This window comes from Notamacropus eugenii, chromosome 2 (genome assembly GCF_028372415.1).
Source record: "Notamacropus eugenii isolate mMacEug1 chromosome 2, mMacEug1.pri_v2, whole genome shotgun sequence".
In the NCBI taxonomy this organism is placed as follows: Eukaryota; Metazoa; Chordata; class Mammalia; order Diprotodontia; family Macropodidae; genus Notamacropus; species Notamacropus eugenii.
The window spans coordinates 35,818,148-35,837,050 of NC_092873.1; the positions used below are offsets into that span (position 1 = coordinate 35,818,148).

At 42.3% G+C, this 18,903-nt stretch overlaps 1 protein-coding gene across 5 annotated transcripts in view; it reads left to right on the forward strand.

Moving 5' to 3' along the window:
- The first annotated feature begins 3,975 nt into the window (after nt 1-3,975).
- SLC13A2 (solute carrier family 13 member 2) overlaps nt 3,976-18,903 on the forward strand; it is a 45,661-nt gene continuing 30,733 nt past the window's right edge. For 3 of the 5 annotated variants that reach the window (XM_072639766.1, XM_072639767.1, XM_072639769.1), the window contains exon 1: nt 3,977-4,272. In XM_072639766.1, coding sequence (XP_072495867.1) covers nt 4,171-4,272 — 102 coding nt within the window. In that variant the 5' untranslated portion in view covers nt 3,977-4,170. Of the gene's footprint in view, nt 4,273-18,903 lie in introns of all 5 variants that reach the window. The other 2 variants (XM_072639768.1, XM_072639770.1) reach the window with 1 other exon arrangement.

The following is an 18,903-nucleotide window of genomic DNA, read 5'->3' on the forward strand; positions in this document are numbered from 1 at the left end:
CTGACTCTCCCACATCCTCCCTAACATTTATCATCTTCCTGTTCTGTCATGTTTGCCAATCTGATAGGAGTGATGTGGTACCTCAGAGTTGTTTTGATTTGCATCATTTGACCATTTATCAATTGGGGAATGACTTGTATATTTGTATATTTGACTCAGTTCTCTACGTATTCTAGAAATGAGGCCTTTATCACAAACATTAGTTGTAAAAGTTCTTTCCCAGTTTTCTACAATAAGGGATGATTTCTATAAAAAAAATAAAATTAAGGGGTGAGAGAGGAATATATTGGGAGGAGAAAAGGAGAAATGGAATGGGGCAAATTATCACTTATAAAAGAGATAAGAAAAATCTTTTTCAATGTAGGAGAAAAGGGAGGAGGTGATAGGGAAAAAGTGAAGCTTACTCTCTTCACATATAGCTTAAGGAAGGAATAACAAGCTCACTAAATTTGATAAGAAAATTCTATCTTACACTACAGGAAAGTAGGGGAGACAGGGACAAGTGGGGTAAGGGGGATGATAGAAGGGAAGGCAAATGGGAGGAGGGAGTAACTAGAAGTAAACATTTTGGGGGAGGGACAAGGTCAAATGAGAGAACAGAATAAAGGGGGAAAGGATAGGATGGAGGGAAATATAGCTAGTCTTACATAACATGACTATCATGGAAGTCTTTTGCAAAATGACACATATATAGCCTGTATTACATTGCTTGCCTTCTCAGTGGGGATGGGTGGGAAGGGAGGAAGGGAGAGAAGTTGGAATTCAAAGTATTAGAAAAGAATGTTGAGAATTGTTATTGTATATAACTGGGAAATAAGAAATACAGGTAATGAGGCATAGAAATCCATCTTGCCCTACAAGAAAAGAGAGAAGATGGGGATAAGGGAAGGGTGGGATGTAATAGAAGGGAGGGCATGTTGAGGGAAGGGGTAATCAGAATGCAAGGTGCTATGGGGTGGGGGGAGGAGAGAGATGGGGAGAAAAATTGGAACTCAAAATTTTGTGGAAATGAATGTCGTAATCTAAAAATAAATAAATTTTTAAAATAATAATAATAATAAACAAAAAATAAAAAAATTTAAGTCTTTCTCAGCACCACAATTCGAAAACATTGATTCTGTTCACTCAGTTTTCCTTGTTTTCCAAATCTCACAGCCATTCTTTACTACTGTTTTGACTATACAGACTTCTATCAATAAGGTGATGTCTCTGCTTTTTAGTCCACTGTCCAGATTTGCCAAAGCTTTCCTTCCAAGGAGCAAACACCTTTAATTTCACAGTTGCACCTACAGTGATCTTTGAGCCCAAGAGTATAACCTCTGGTGCTGCTTCTTTTTCTTCTCCCTCTATTTGCCAGGAAGTTGATGGGACCAGTTGCGAAGATCTTAGTTTTTGGGATATTAAGCCTCAAGGCAGCTTTTACACTGTCTTCTTTCACTCACATCAAGAGGCTTCTTAATTCATCTTCATTTTTTGTCATATGCATATCTTATATTGTTGATATTTCTCCTGGCAACCTTAATTCCAGTTTTTGATTCACCCAGCCTGGCATTTCTCATGTTATACTCAGCATATAAATTAAATAAATAAGGTGACAATATGCAGACTTGTCCTACTCATTTTCCAAACTTAAACTATGTTTGGAACATGGAACATCTGAAGAAACTGAGGCCCTGACAAATGAATTGGCAGTCAGCATATGAGTGGGGATTTGAACCCATATTCTCTGACTCTGGGCATCTAGGTAAAGTGGATAGCCTGGAGTCAGGAAGACTCATCTTCCTGAGTTCAATTCTAACCTCAGACACTTACTAGCTGTGTGACCCTGGGCAAGTCATTTTACCTTGTTTGCCTCAATTTCCTCATCTGTCAAATGAGCTGGAGAAGGAAATATCAAACCACTCCAGTATCTTTGCCAAGAAAACCTCAAATGAGAACACGAAGAGTCAAACACAACTGAAAAACAACTGAACAATAATTTCTGATTCCAGAGTCAACACTCTTTCTAATGTATTTAATTTCTTTATTCATCCATGTATGGTTATATGTATTTATTCATTAATAATAATATATAGATACATAAATACATAGATAATAATAATTTCTAATCCACAAAGTGTTTGATTTATGGTATCACCTCTCTGATGTCATGGTCTTCTTCAATAACAAAGGACAAACAACCACTTCTATGAGTAGAAAAGGAGCTGCCCACTGGGGACCAAACTGGAACTAACCAGTTGGGCAACGTGGTTCAATATCTCTCTCTCTCTCTCTCTCTCTCTCTCTCTCTCTCTCTCTCTCTCTCTCTCTCTCTCTCTCTCTCTCTCCCCCTCCCTCTCTCTCTCTGTCTCTTTCCTTCTCTGTCTCTCTCTCTCTCTGTCTCTTTCTCTCTGTCTCTGCCTCTCTCTGTTTCTCTCCTTTACCTTCCAGTGCTTTGCCCAAAGGGAATGTAAATTTTAATCTCTGAAATCTTTTTTTTCTCCCTTTCTTACTTAGAGATCAACCTTAACCCAAAATCCTTTTCATTGATTGGCCAACAATAAGGTCCCAGTCCAAGCCCCACTTGGTCATCGTTTGGCCCCTGATTGTCTCAGAATGAATGTAAATAGCATTTTTTTCTGTTTTGGCCAGAAACCCCCGAGGAGCTTTCCTCTCAGATTAATTTTTTAAAATAGGTGAAGAGGCTGTTTTCTGTCTTATTTCTTACATAGCCTTAATCGCTGAATGGGCATTACCTCAGTCAAACTGAAACCTGTTAAAGACCTTAGCTTAAAAAGGCCAAGGTCTCCGACTGCATCGTGGGCCATCTCCAGTTGTCCGGATCTATATCTCCCCACCAGACCCAGATTGCTCTGGAGGACAAAGTGAGGCTGGTGACTTAGCACAGCCCTGCCTCACTTAAATCCAATTCACCTGCAAGTCATGGTGTCCCCTCCCTGATGTCATGATCCTCTTCCAGAACAAAGGACAAACAAAATGCATCATTTCCCTTGTTAGACTGTAAGCTCCTAGAACAGAGGGATTATTTTGCTTTTGAACAAATGAGATCAGAACCAAGCAGAGGAGAGGAGAGGAGAGGATCTAGCCAGTGAGATAACTCAGCTCCTCTCCTCTCTGCCTCCCTCCCCTTCCTTCTCCTCTTCAAAGAAAGGTAAATTTGGATGACCAAAAGATGCCCAGTTGACTGGGTTTTACTGGCTAGTTCCTCCCCTGGCCCTCCCTCCCCTTGCCTCCCCTCCCTTCTACTCCCCTCCTCTCTTCCTCTCTCCCAAAACCTTAAACCTACTGAACTCTGAAGCTGGAAAGACAATGGGCCCCTGCCTAAGGGCTCCTCTGGACCCCCCTGGCTTTACAGTGATTATCAAAAGTAACTGTTACTGTTTCCCTCCCCTCCTGATGTTTCTTTTTCTTGGCCTCATTAAAGGGGCCATGCCCTAGCTACCTCTTAAACAGTCCTATTCAATGAAAGGGCATTGCCTCACCCTAAGTGAGTACCTGCAAAGACCTTGGCCTAAAGGGGCCAAGGTCTCCCAGTGCATCCTGGGTCATCTCCAGTCATCCTGAGGAATATCAGATGGCTCTGGAGGAGAAGTGAGACTGGTGACCTGCACAGCCCTCCCTCACTCAAAACAAAGTCAAGTGCAAGTCATGTCATCTGATGGCATGGTCTTCTTCGGCAACGAAGGACAAACACAAAACAATCCCTGACCCCCAATGCCTAACCCGGTGCCTGGCACATAGTAGGCACTTCATAACTGCTAGCTGCACTGAATTGAATGGAGGGCTGCTATCGAGTGGGCTGGAGATGGGAAGTTCCTATTTGTTCTCCTTTAGCCAAGGAAAATACCTTTAACCAACAAGGAAGCCCAAATTCGAGAAGTACACAAGGAGTTAACCCCACCTCATCTCCTTAAGAGAATATAAAAGCTTCCTTTCTTTTTTTTTCTCCACCTCTCTTTACAAAGTCTTCCTGGTCACTCCCACCTCCTCTCAGTCTGCTCCTCCCTCACTCCAGGTGATCCTGCCCAGAGTACAAGTTCTCTCACCTTCAGGATTCCAAAAACAACACCGGGTTTGCCATGGTCAATGGTTAACACTTGACTGGCTTTATATAATCCTTCCCCAGGCCAGTGGACTCCTGTTCAGCACCGGCCAGCTCCCTCCACCACCATGGCAAACGTGGGGCAGGTCCTATGGGCTTATCGGAAGTATCTGATGTCTGTCCTGTTTCCAATCTTGCTGCTGCCCCTGCCCCTGGTGGTCCCAGGCAAGGTAAAATGTTTTTTGGTTTCTGAAAGTGGGGCTGAGAGAGTTTGGGGAAGTCTGGGGGAGATCAGCTGTAGGGGGCAGATGCAGAAGACATGGATTAGTGCACTTTTCCCCAGCTGTCTGAAGAAGGGAATACCTCAGGTTGCTGTCTCTCCTGAATTGGCTCCTCTTTTCTCAGTCTTGGCCCCAGACACACACAAACTGCAGGAATCACCTGGTGTGTGTGTGCGTGTGTGTGTGTGTGTGTGTGTGTGTGTGTGTGTGTGTGTGTGTGTGTGTGTAGGAGGATGGAGAAAAATCGTAGATCTATTGTTGGAAGAGACTTCAAAAGCCACCCCGTCATTTTACAGATGAGGAAACTGAGGACCATAGATTTAGAGCTGGAAGGAGCCTCAAAGGCACTCAAATTCAACCCCTTCATTTTTAAAAAATGACAGTAGAGAGTTTAAGTGAGTTTCCAAGGACCACACATCTAGTAAGTGTCTGAGACAGGATTTAAACTGAGGTCTTCCCAATTCCAAGTACTTGCCTAAAGTTCTACTTGTAGTAGCAGGGGAAGCAGGATTTGACCCCAGGTTTTCTGACTCCAGAGCTAGTGTTCTCCCCTCTGACCCTGCACACAGCCCAACTTGCTCTTGCTTTGAGAAGGATTATCCAGTCCCGTGAGAGCTGTTAGTCTTCATTCTTTTATGGGGTTGAGAGTCGGGGTGGGAGTGGGGTAACATGGTCTCCTTTCTCCTCTTGCCCAGAAGTTCTCAAAGTATAAAGAAAATGAAAATTGAAGGTTGGCTTTTGTAATGAGATTCTGATGCCTTGGCTGACAGCTAAGGTTGGTGTATCCCTAAGAGACCTGACCTAGGACCCCTGAGCCTCCCAAAATCAGACAGAGTCTGGTCAGTCTGGAAGGTACAAAGAAGGGAGAGTCTTTAGGCTGACTGATGTGGTTAACAGATAGCAGGCACCCTGAAGCAGAGAAATACTAAGAGATGAGAATATCCTAACTCTGGTCTTCCCCTCCAAGAACTGGGAATACAGGAGCTCAGGACAAGGACCTCCAAGGTAGAGTGAGGGACAGCAGGAAATGAAGATGAAAGAATCAACATAGCCCAAGGAAACCTGTTTCTTGGGCTTTGGGGAATCTTGGCAGTGGGGGCAGGGTGGGGTATATGCCTTCTCAGAGCTGGCTGAGCAACCTGGGGAGGCCGGTTATGGGACAGAGTGTCCTGACACTAATGCCTCTGCTTCCTCCTCCCCCAACCACTCAAAGACAGATAAGGGCAGGCTCCTGTCCTACTCACCCTGGGAACATCAGTCCCTCTGCTTTCAAGGGATGCCTTAGAATACTCATTAGTGGCATTAGTCTCCTTTTAGCAAAGAAGAAGACAACAATTCTCCCACAACCTCCTCAGGAATAGGGTGCCACAAGTGTCCAATTTCTGACAAGATCTAAAACCCAATGGAGGCTGAGTCTGATTTCCTCTAAAATCAAGGGAGTTACATCCTGGACAAAAAAAATGTCTCTAAATGCTTCAGTCTATAGCATAAAACAGAGGTTGAAGGTTTTGATCTTTCTTGCCTTCACAGACCCTACTTCTGTATTGTGCTCTTTCTCTACAACAGTCCTGTGGATTGTGCCAGGCAGGATGTTATATTCCATTAAACAGAGAAGGAAACTTATCTGTTAATCAGATAAGCCAAACCACAACCACAACTCCTTCCTTTCCCCCAACATCCAGTAGTGATGATTCCCTCCTAGATCCTGCCCATGAGGAAGGATCATCTACCATTCCCCAAATGTGGTCTTTCTCCTTCCCTCCTTGGATCCCCTAGACTCTTCTTTCCCTAAGCCTAGTCACATAGTCATTTATTCTTCATTCCAACATATCTTGTTTTTAGGTGAAAGGAGGCACTCTGCTAGGTACCAGGGATACAAAGACAAAACTGAGAAATAGCCTCTGGCCTCAAGTGGTTTGTGTTCTACTTAGAAAGAAACTACAGGTAGTAAATAAACATAAAGCAAAAGTGGGGGAGGAAGAGAACATTGGGCATTAGTGTAGTACACACACTCAGGAATGCTGGAGGACGGGTTAAGACACACTCTTGGAGAGGGGTGGGCAGACAGTGTGCTGACACATAGGGTAATGATCCCAGGGAGGCAATTATGACAGAGTGAGTGGATCCATGATCAAATCTGGGCCTCCCTGGACACGGAGTTTATCCATTCTCACATTCAGCCATTCAAGAAGTAGTGTGATTGGTGTCCTAAGTCAGGAGATCTGGGTTCAAGTTCTGCCTGGACCACTGGGTAAGCCACTCTGAACCTGTTTTCCCTTTTTATAAAGTAGGAGAAAAATATGGAGGTTTATGAGGACTGAATGAAATATAATGGGTAGGAAGACTATGCATACAAGGGGTTATTTTTTTAATATAAACTATATGTAAGGTGAAAATCAGAATGGTGGAAACTTAGGTCCAGCTGTCAGTAAGTCAGTCAATAAGCATTTACTAAGCACCACATGTCTGTAGGGGAGATAAGGCAAGTTTTTGTTGGATTTTTTTTAGTTGCTGCTCAGTCATTTCAGTCATATCCCACTCTTTGTGACCTTTTGGGGTTTTCTTGGAAGAGATATCAGAGTGGTTTGCCATTTCCATCTCCAGCTCATTTTACAGATGAGGAAACTGAGGCAAACAGGGTTAAGTGACTTGTCGAGGGTCACACAACTAGCAAGTGTCTGAGGCAGGGTTTAAACTCAGATCTACCCTAATTCCAGTCCCAGCACTCTATCTACTGTTGCACCTAGCTGCACCATCATGTTTATAAACAATTTTAATATTAAGCCACTTATGATAAGCACCATAAAGGTACAAGTAAATGCTATAGAAATCCAGAGTGAGGGAATTATTTATATGTTATATATTGTATAAGGGAAGCAGAGACTGTTCACACTAGATGAGACCTTTTACATTCTCATTTTACAAAATGGGAAACTAAGGCCCAGAAAGGCCGTGTGATTTGCTCAAAATCACACAGGACTAAGAAATGATGATCAGGAAGACTTCAGAGAGGCCTGGAAAGACTTATACGATCTGATGTTGAGAGAAAGGAACAGAACCAGAAGAACTTTGTGCACAGCAACCACCACAGCATGCAAGGAATTTTTCTGGTAGACTTAGTCCTTCGTAGCAATGCAAGGACCTAAAAAATTTTCAATGGACTTTTGAGGCAAAACACCTTCCACATCCAGAGAAAGAACTATGGAACTGGATTGCAGAATGAAACAGACCATTTTCTTTTGTATTATGTTTTGCTTTGTTTCATGGTTTCTCCCATTCATTTTAATTCTTCCACCCAACATGACTAAGGTGAAAATGTATTTAATAGGAATATACGTGTAGAACCTATATAAGATTGCATGCCATCTCGGGGAGGGAGTGAGGAGGGAGGGGGGAAGGAGAAGTATGGAGGGGAAAAAAACCTAAGATATATGGAAGTGATTGTAGAACACTGAAAACAAAATAATTTTTAAAAATAGATGTTACTTATTAAAAAAAAAATCACAGGACTCGAAGCCTATTAAGGCTAAACTCTGGTATCTTCCTGCTAAGCCATATTTCCTCCCACTTCATGAAAGAAGAGCTATTTGTACTGGGCTCTCCTTGAAGAATTTCTGCTGGTAGGAATGTTGGTGTGGGGAGGAAATTCCAGGTAGAGGGAACTGTGTAAAAATGGATTGGAGGTAGGAAAGCAAAGGGTTTACAGCAGCATTCCAGATCCTGGGCACATGGAAGGAAGGGGAGAAACTGAGGCCTAGAGCCTCAGTTTAGGTGCAGGATGTGGATGAGAGTTTATTCATTAAATATTTATTACGTACCTGCTGTGTGCACCTGCTAGTTACAAGGAGATAAAGTTTAGATAAAATATAGTTCATGCTCTCAGACTTAGTTTTCTCATCTGTATAATAGGAATAAGGACCAAATGAAATCATATATGTGTGTGTGCATTTGTCCAACGCTGCCAAAGAAGACCATGCCATCAGAGAAATGATGACATGACTTGCACTTGACTTTGTTTTGAGTGAGGGAGGACTGTGCAGGTCACCAGCCTCACTTCGCCTGCAGAGCCACCTGAATCCAGTGACCAGATATTCATCAGGATGACTGGAGATGACCCAGGATGAGGCAGTTGGGGTTAAGTGACTTGCCCAAGGTCACACAGCTAGTGAGTGTCAAGTGTCTGAGGCGAGATTTGAACTCAGGTCCTCCTGCACTGGCACTCTATCCACTGCACCACCTAGATGTACTTTGAAAACCCTGTTAAATATCAGCTGTAATTATTATTATAGTAAGAAAGTGGGCACTGGACCTCTGATTTCATTTGAAAAAAGGGATTCCCAGGTGAGAAAAGTCTCTTCATTGATACAGGTCAGCACCCTCCCTGAAACAGCATCTTAGAGGTGCCTAAAGTATTAAGAGGTTTAGTTGATTCCTTACCTAGGGTCACAGAGCCAGGATATGTCAGAAACAGGAAACAAACTCTGGCCTTCCTGGTGTTAACACCAGTTTTCCATTCACTAGGCCATAGCTGTCTCTCTCTGGGACACGTACACAAGTCACCTTAATACAGAATATTTCATTGATGGCTGGCACAGGAAGAACACTCAGGCCTCCTATTTCCCAGCACGATGCTTTACAGCAATGATTCTCAAACCTCTTACTCTCTTAAAAATTACTGAGAACCCCTGCCCAAAAGAGTTTTTGTTTATGTGGATCATACAATCGATTTTTACTGTATTAGAAATTCAAATGTCTTCATATTCTAAAAATAGCTTTGACCTCTCAGACTCCCTAAAAGAGTCTCAGGGACCCCAAGTGGTCCCTAAACCACACTTTGAGAGCCATTGTTTTATAGAAACAGCCTGGGCAGGGCTGACTCCTGGCAACGAACAGCCTCCTCACTGGCTCTGAAGTCTCCACAGTAGCTGCATTTTCTTGGCAACTCAGGAGAGTAACGTAGTGCCTTGTGACTGACTGTCACAGTCAGCTAAGTACCTAACAGGTTCATGGGATTTAAACTCAATGGGACCTTCCAGACCAGCTAATCCAACCCCTCTCATTTTGCAAGAGGAAAATGGATACTCAGAGAAAGGAAATTATTAATCCACAGTAAAACAACATTATCAGACAAGGCCACATTTAACCCTAGGCCCTCAGAGTCCAGATAGGGCCCTCCTTCCTACATCCCTATATCCTGTCTCTATCAGACACACTCCCTAGTTTAAGAATTGTTTAATAGATGAAGTTGCCTTATAGAAGACTTTCTTATAATTTAGTAACTCATTCCCCCTTAGCAAGGGTGTCTGAGATCTCAGTTTCCTCTTTTTTAAGATAGGAGAGAAATATGGAAGTTATGAGGACTAGATGAAATAATGGGTAGGAAGACTATGAATGCAAGGGGTTTCAGTAAGTCAGTCAATAAGCATTTACTAAGCACCACTAGTCTGCAGGGGTTTGTTGTTGGATTTTTTTTAGTTGTTCGGTCATTTCAGTCATATTCCACTCTTTGGGACCTTTTGGGGTCTTCTTGGCCAAGATGCTGGAGTGGTTTGCCATTTTCTTCTCCCGCTCATTTTACAGATGAGGAAACTGAGGCAAACAGGGTGAAATGACTTGTCCAAGGTCACACAACTAGCAAGTGTCTGAGGCAGGATTTGAATTCAGATCTACCCTAACTCTGGTCCCTGCACCCTATCTACCATGCCACTTAGCTGCACCATCTTCTACCAATCAATCAAGAAGCATTTATTAAGTACCTATTGTATGCCAGGCACAGCACTGGGCAGTAGGGAATATGATTGCAATGAATGAAACAATCTCTACTCATAATAAACTCTTTGTAGTCAATAGTTATATACCCAAGTCCCAGTATATCCCACTTCCTCAAGTGTTCTCATTCAGGGGGCAGAGGAGTCCAAAACAAGCAGGGTGTAGGCAGTTGGCATTCATATCTATTGATCTGGAAGGTACAATTGTCCTTCCCCAGACACCATTCACATCCCTCTGCTTTAACCAGACCAACGTCATTGCTCCAGCCACAGATACACAGACCAACCCAAAGCCAAAATGCCTGGACCACAGGGACCATGTCCAACATGGTCTACCTTCTCCTGGAATACCCATGGGATGCAGGCTAACAGAAACAGTGAGAGTGGATTACAGTCTTGAAGACCTCTACCATTTTCAGTCTCCCATTGATATTCCTTTGGACTAGAAGATTCATAAAAATGGGCGCTCATCTAGGACCTGGGAGGTGGGTTCAGATCCCATCTTGATGCTCATTACCTGTGTGACCTTGGGGAAGTCACTTAAGCATTCTGGGCCTCAGTTTCTTCGTTTGTAAAAAGAAAAGAGTTGAGTTAGATGGCCTGCTTCTAGATCTTTCCTTTGGTGAGAGAATCTTAGAACCTTGGAGCTGGAAGGAATCTTATTTGCTATCTAGTCCAATTCTGTACCTGAAAATCAATTGTTTCCACAACATAGCCAAAGAGTAGGTCTTTACTGGAAGACACAGAAACCAGCACCATCTCCAAACTACCCTAGTGCATTTGGGGAGGGCTCTACTTTTTAGAAAGTCTTCTCTAATCTAACTTTTCCTCTTGCCATCTACCCACTGCTCCTGGATCAGTCTTCCAAGGACTTACAGAACAAGACTAATCCTTCCTCCTTGTGACCACTTTCAGATGTTTTCACCTAACCCTGAACCTTCTCCTCTCCAGAATGAAAACTCCTGGCACCTTCACCCAATCTTTATGTGATGTGTGCTTAATGCCTTTCACCTGCCCCATTAGTCTCTTCTTGATGCTCTGTTGTGAATGCCCTTGCTCAAATATGCTCTTACGTTTCAGGGAGGAATTTTCTATAACTTTAAACAATGGCCCAGCCTGGATTCAAGGATAGGAGTTTAGCTCTGGTTTTTCCTAGAGCACACTGACCTCAAGCAGTTCATAGGATCGAAGGACATCAAGCTAGAGAAGGGACCTCAGAAGTTATTCAGCCTGATTTTACATAAGAAGAATCTGAAACCCCTAGAAATTTAATGACTTGCCCAAGGTCAAACAAGTAGTACCTCACAGACCCCGGATTGAAATTCAGGCTTCCAAGACCTCAAATCCCATGCTTTTCTTTTTTTTATTATTAGTCTTTTAAAAATAGCTCCTCTTTTAAATCCAGTGCTTTTCTCACTATATCTCAGTGGGCAACCACAATCGTTTGAGAAAACAAGTGTAACTAAGAGGCTGAATCATCTCTTGTAAAGATAAAGAGGAGAAGGAAACAACAGCTTTCCCCCAGATTCTAGGATAAAGGTTTATCAGGAGTTATAATGCAGGGTCAATTACTGTAACACATGGAAAGACCAGCGGATGTGCTGAGGTTTCTCAAAACTACATGACCTCCTTCAGGAGCAGTTCTGCAAGATTTACTCAGATCCTATCTATATATCTACCTATCTGTATATCTTTCTTTCTCTGTATCTTTATCCATGTACCTTTCTAGCTACCTCTCTCTCTCTTTCAACCTCTCTATCTACCTACCTATCTATCTAATTCCTCTTGCTATCTATATTTCTCTCTATCTCAACTGATATATTTAGTCCTGGCCCCTTTTCTGAGACCCAAACACCAGCTGCTTATGGTACGTTTCCAACCGAATGCCCCACAGGCACCTTTTGGAGCATGTCCAAATCAGAACTAATTCTCTTTCCCTCCAAAGCCTCTCCTCTTTCAGACTTCCTGATTTCTGTGGAGGACAGCAGCATCCTTTCAGTCAATCCAGGTTTGCAAGTTCAGTCACCCTAGATTCGTCGCTCTCACTCACTCCCAATAATCACATCTGTTGCCAAAGTTGGTCAATCCTATTTCCACAGGACACCTCTGGCATCCATTCTCTTCTCTCCACCCACATACACCACAACTTCATCTCATTGACTATGGCAATTGTCTCCTACTTGGGCTTGGTGCCTCAGGTCTCTACATACTCCACACAGCTGCCAAAACACTACTCCTGAAACACAGAGCTTGACTGTGACACTTTCCTGCTCCTCATTGCCTCTAGGATAAGTTAAAAAAAAAAAAAACCACAAACCCCTGTTTGGCATGTGAAGTCCTCTACAATCTAGCTTCAGGTGACCTTTCCAGGCTTATTAATTACTCACCTTCAGTCACTCTACATTCCTGTGAAACTGGTCTTCCTTTTCTGCCTTTTATTTCCCATCTCTGTGCCTTTGCTCACGTGTGGTTTTGACTCTTTCCCTATGTTTAACTTAATTTCCTTCAACTTTCTAAATCCTGACCAACTCCATGAACTGCTTGTGAGGACAAAATGATGTGATCTATGTCAATTGCTTTAGGGGAAAGATCTATAACCTGGGTCTATGAACTTGTAGGGTTTTTTCTTTAATAGATGTGGTCATGTAAAACATGTTTCCACATTAGCCACATTGCAAAAGAAAATAAACTTAAAAAAAGTTTTAAGAAGTATGCTTCAATCTGCACTCAGAACTCATCAGTTCTCTGGAGGTGAATGGCATTTCCCATCATAGATCCTTTGTGACTGTCTTGGACCATTGTTTTGATCATGGTAGTTAAGTCTTTCACAGGTCTGTTTATCTACCTATTTACCTATCTTTATCTCTTTCTATTTATCTATCCTTACAATATCTAGCCATCCTTACATCATCTGTACAACAATACTGTTACTATGTTCAATTAAACTTTTGGTTTCTAAAAAATATTTTGATAACTGTTTCAATATAATTTATTTTCCTTTTCAATTCGGTGTATTTTATTTTATGCATTAAAAAAATCTGAGATGAGATTTATAGGCTTCACCAATTGTCCAATACACAAGAAAAATTTAAGAACCCCTGTTTTAAGGGCTATAAAAATGTCAGCTATTAGAAGAAGGATGCCCAGGCACTTGGAGCCAGTAAGACTTAGTTTTAAATCTGGTCTTAGTTCAGCCTGGATGAGTCCGTTAATCTCTCTGAGCCTTTGTTGTTTGAGCTGCAAGATGGGGATAATAGTTAACAGGTTTTTATGAGGATCAAATGAGATAATGTATGGAAAATGCCTTGAAAACCTTAAATAAATGTAAGCTGTAATTATTCATTCACTGCATGATCTTGCACAAAGCAAGTCAGAGAACAGACATTTTAGTCCCAGCTCGATCATTCGCAAGGGACTGGGCAGGTCATATCCCCTCTTTGAGTCTCCCTTTTCTGACACGTAGATGAGGAAGGTGGGATTCCAGCCAGGAGTGGGCTGGAGCTGCCAAATACAGACTGCGAGCCATTTCAACCTCCCAAAGTGGCAAATGTTCCAAATCAGGGCTTGATTTTTTATTGGCTTGGTTGTCTAGAATTAAGAACATGATGCAGAAAATGTTATTAAAGCAGATCAAACATAAATATGATGCATATTTGTATATGCACACATAGATATTTTTTCTAGACAGTTGGTTAATTAAACATTAATCAGCACACTGCTGCTTCCAGTGGGAGAATCCTAGGATGCTAAGCATTTAAAAGAAAGCAGGATGACCTCTTGTGAGAAATGCTATAGAGGCTTGTCCAAGTCTGCTTACATCTTGAAACCTCAGTCCCCATGGTGCCAAATCCCACCACTTCTCTCCACCACGGTATCCTAGGATTCCCAAATGGGCAGTTGCTTAGTCCCAAGTTATATAGGTTCATAATAGAACTTAGAGCTAAAAGGGATCATATAGACAGACCTGGATGAAAGGATCTGGACCTCAAAGAAACTCTGGAGGCCATCTACTCTAATCCACTCATTTTACATATGGGGAAACTGAGGCCCAGGAAGAGAAAGTTATAAGTAGAATCAAGGCTTCTTGATTTCTCCATAGCACAGTCAGGTCTTATCTATAATATGAGAGGATTGAACAGGAATTCAAGAGTCCCTAACCTTTTCATGTGACATGGACCCCTTTGGACAGAAGTCTGGTGAAGTCTATAGACCCTTTTTCAGAATAATGTTTTTAAATAAAATAAAATACATAGGATTAGAAAAGAAATAATCTATACTGAAGTGCAGTTATGAAAGTATTTTTAATTACAAGGTCATAGCCCCCCGAGTAAGAAGCCTAGGAGTTCACTTCCATTGAATAAGGATTTATTAAGATTTCCAGTTCTTTTCTTCAGTATTTTTGTCACCAATCCAGCATATTTTATAATTACAGCCAAAAGAGGAGAGAGTAGGAGGAAAGTTCTGGCACCCCACCTCCCAGGGGTTCCTCAAGGCCCAAGCAACCAAAGCAACTGGTGGAATCAGACTCCCTAGAACCACTGTTATTGAACACCCTCCCCCTGCAGTGGGGGTGAGTGAGCATTCTTTGGTCCTTTCTCAAGCCTTCTCCATCCCCTAACTTATCCAGGTTCATCCCAGGTCCTTTCTGCCCTAGAACTGTACTTAAATCTGTCAGGTACTTTAGCATGTGCTAAGCAAGTCACCTTTCAGAGCCTCAGTTTTTGCATCAGGAAAATAGGACTAACTAGACATTCCCTCTGTCTTGGCAGGTTGCTCTGTGAGGATCCAATGGGCTAAAGTGGATGTAAGCGGTTCCTACCCTCCCCCTACACACACACACACCCACCAACAACAACCAGGACCAGTCTCTACCAGCTTAAGTTAACTATCAAACCAAGGGACAGCCCCTAGGGCATCTGGGCATTTCACACTGATGCTCCAGTTATGCTTGCCCTAGTAATGGTTAATCACAATATGGGTCATTTCCCATTGGCCCTTCAGGGAGCATTCAGTCCTTTCTTCTTTCCTTCCTCCTATTCTCCCAGGGCTGGTCATTCTGGAAGTCCCATTGTTTCAGAGTTCCAGAGTTGAGACTAGGCAGATTTCCACGTCTATCTTCATTGGGTCTTATTATAGCTTTTTATGAGAGATGCTACATCTCCCATGGACTAGAGGATCTCTTAAGGCAGGGACTGGAGGGCTTCTCAAACTTTTCTTATCTGTCTCCTGTTTGCCCAGAATGGGCACTTCCAACTTTGGGCAAGGGCCATCGTGCTGTCTTATATTTGTATGATAAGAGCTTAACACCATGCTTGGCACCACATACTTGCCTTGTTTAGTTATCTATTGATCTTAATGGGAGAATTATTCATGTAGGTGGCATTTTACACCAAGGGTCCTCTTACCAGGGGCCAACCTGACCTTCTTCTCCCTCCCAGAATCCCCAGGTTCCTCCTTCTAAACTCCCCCTTCCAGGTGTCGTTCCCACCCTGGCTACTAGAACCTTCCCTCTAGGATTACTCTGTAGGTATGTATGTAGGTATCCCATCTACCATCTACAAAGAAGAGAGGGGGGTACATCTTCTCAGCTCTTTTCTGGGGTCCTGTTTAGTCATTATAATTCCACAGCATATCTTTTCACCTTCCTTCTTTTTTTTCTTTCTGTTTTCCTTCCCTCCCTCTCTCCTTCCTTTTTTTCCTCTTCCCTCCTTTCCTCTATCCTTCTTTTTTCCTTTCCTTCCTTCCCCTCTTTCTTCCTTCTGTCTTTTACTTATTCCTTTTTTCTTTCTATTCCTTTCTTTTGTTCTTTCTTTCCTTTCCTTCTTTTCTTACATTCTTTCTTCCTTCATTTGAGGAAGTGTATTTTTGACCTACAAATCAGAAAGGAAGCTCAAGCTGTCAGGAGTCTTGCTTACAATAGCCAAGAGGACTTCATGCCTGTGTAGCTAGGGACAGGTGTGCCGAGGTCCATCAAGGGGTCTAGGCCTAACTGGTGAGGAGAGGGAAGAAGTCTGCTTTCCATAGAACCCTCTTTTCTGGCTCACTGAATCATAGATTTAGACCTGGAATTTAGACCATCTAGTTCAATCCCCTCATTTATATAGATGAGAAAATTGAGGTTCAGAGAATTCAATGACCTGTCCAAGGTCACATAGATAGTAAGGACTCTAAATTCAAGATTCTTTCCACTGTACAGTTAGTCAGTCAATCAGTCAACAAACACTGGGTGTCCACTGTGTACAGAGCACTAAAGTGGATTCAAAGACGATTGAGCCAGATAAAAGAGAACTAAAAATCCACATCTCTGTCTGGTTAGGGAAGGACCAGCATACCAATATGTATATGACAAGTACAGGATGCTCCCAGAAGCACAGAATGTTAGGATAAGAAAAAGCCTTTATGGCTCATACAGTCCAATCCCCTCAGTGCACTAAAGAGGAAACAGAGGCCCAGACAGTGGAAGTAACTTGCCCAAAGTCACACAGCAAATCAGTGGCAGAACCAGGACTCCTGACCAGTGCACTGAGGGCATGGCGTAAAACAGGGATCATAAATTTTAAAGCATCATCAAAATGTGAGTAGTTGGTGATCAGGAAAGGCTTCTGGGAGGAAACAAAACTAGGACCAGTTCATTTTAATAAGCATTAATGCACTCAAGTGCCTACTGTACCAGGACAGTCAGATGCACAGAGAGCCCAGGCCTAATTAGGAAGACCTGAGTTCCAGTCCAGCCTCAGACACTTACTAACTGTGTGACCCTGAGCAAGTCACAGCCCTGTTTACCTCCATTTCCTCAAATGAGCTAGAGAAAGAAATGGCAAACCACTCCAGTATCTTTGCCAAGAAAACCCCCAAAAAGGGGTCACGAAGAGTCATACAGGACTGAAAGGACTGAACAACAGCAAAGCCTGTGTACAATAAACTGGGCTAGATATTGAATCAGTTAACAAGCACTGTAGGAATGTTCACTGTATACAGAACCTTGTACTAGACTCTGAGGGAGGCAGGGAAAGGAAATAGAGAAATCACAGTCCTTTAAAAAACTTACATTCTCAGGGGCAGAGCCAAGATGACAGAGTAAAAGCAGGAATTTGCTTAAGTTCTCCCCCAAAACCCCTCCAAATACCTGTAAAAAAGGACTCGAAACAAATTCTAAAGCTACAGAACCCACAATATGACAGTGAAACAATCTCCAGCCCAAGACTACCTGGAAGAATGACAGGAAGGGTATATTGCACCAGGCTAGGAGCAGAGTGCAGTCTGGCATGGGCCAGGACAGGGTTGGAGCTGGCCTCAAGGGACTGAATCACTGCCAGCTGTGGCAGTTTACAGACTTGTCAACCCACAAACACCAAAGACAGCATAGAAGGTCAGTGGTAAAACTCTGTTGGACCTGGGTGGGGGAGGGTCACGATCTGGCCCCAGGCCTGGAGTGGGAGAGGTGGCAGCAGCAGCAACAGTGGTGGCTAATTCCAGAGCTCTGGGCTCACAGACGGTGGGGGATGGAGTGGCTGATACAAAACCTCTGAAGTCTGGGACAGTATACCCATACCCACTCCCACTGGAAGCAGAGCCCTGTCTTGACAAAGGTCTTTCTCTGGGAAGATGAGCAGACAGCATAAAATAACTCAGACTATAGAATCTATAGAAGATCAAAACATGCAACCAGAAGAAGACAACAAAGTCAAAGCTCCTACATCCAAAACCTCCAAGAAAAGTATGAATTGGTCACAGGCCATGGAAGAACTCCAAAAGGATTTTGAAAATCAAGTAAGAGAAGTAGAAGAAAAATTGAGAAGACAAATGAGAGTGATGCAAGAAAATCATGAAAAACAATTTAACAGCTTGCTAAAGGAGACTCCAAAAATACTGAAGAAAATAACACCTTAAAAAATAGCCTAACCCAAATGGTAAAAGAGGTCCAAAAAGCCAATGTGGAGAAGAATTCCTTAAAACCCAGAACTGGTCAAATGGAAAAGGAGATCCAAAAGCTCACTGGAGAAAATAACTCCTTCACAATTAAAATGGAGCAAATGGAAGCTTTATGAGAAATCAAGAAATTATAAAACAGAATCAAAAGAATGAAAAAATAAAAGACAAAGTGAAATATCTCATTGGAAAAACCACTGACCTGGAAAATAGATCCAGGCAAGATAGTATAAAACTTATTGGACTACCTGAAAGCCATGATTTTTTTAAAAAAGAGCCTAGACACCATCTTTCAAGAATTATCAAGAAAAACTGCCGTGATATTCTAGAACCAGAAAATAAAATAGAAATTGAAAGAATCCACCAATCACCCCTTGAAAGAGATCCCAAAAGGAAAACTCCTAGGAATATTATAGCCAAGTTCCAGAGTTTCCAGATCAAGGAGAAAAATATTACAAACAGCCAGAAGGAAACAATTAAAGTATTGTGGAAATAGAATCAGGATAACACAAGATCTAGCAACTTCTACATTAAGGGATCAAAGGACTTGGAGTATGATATTCTGGAGGTCCTAGGACCTAGAATTAAAACCAATAATCACCTACCCAGCAAAACTGAGTATAATACTTCAGGAGGAAAAATGGATATTCAATGAAATGGAAGACTTTCAAGCACTCTTGATGAAAAGAACAGAGTTGAATAGAAAATTTCATTTTCAAATAAAAGAATCAAGAGAAGCATGAAAAGGTAAACAGGAAAGAGAAATCATAAGGGATTTATTAAAGTTGAACTGTTTACATTCCTACATGGAAAGGTGATATTTGTAACTCATGAGACTTTTCTCAGTATTAGGGTAAATAGAGGAAAGATAGATGATAGATAG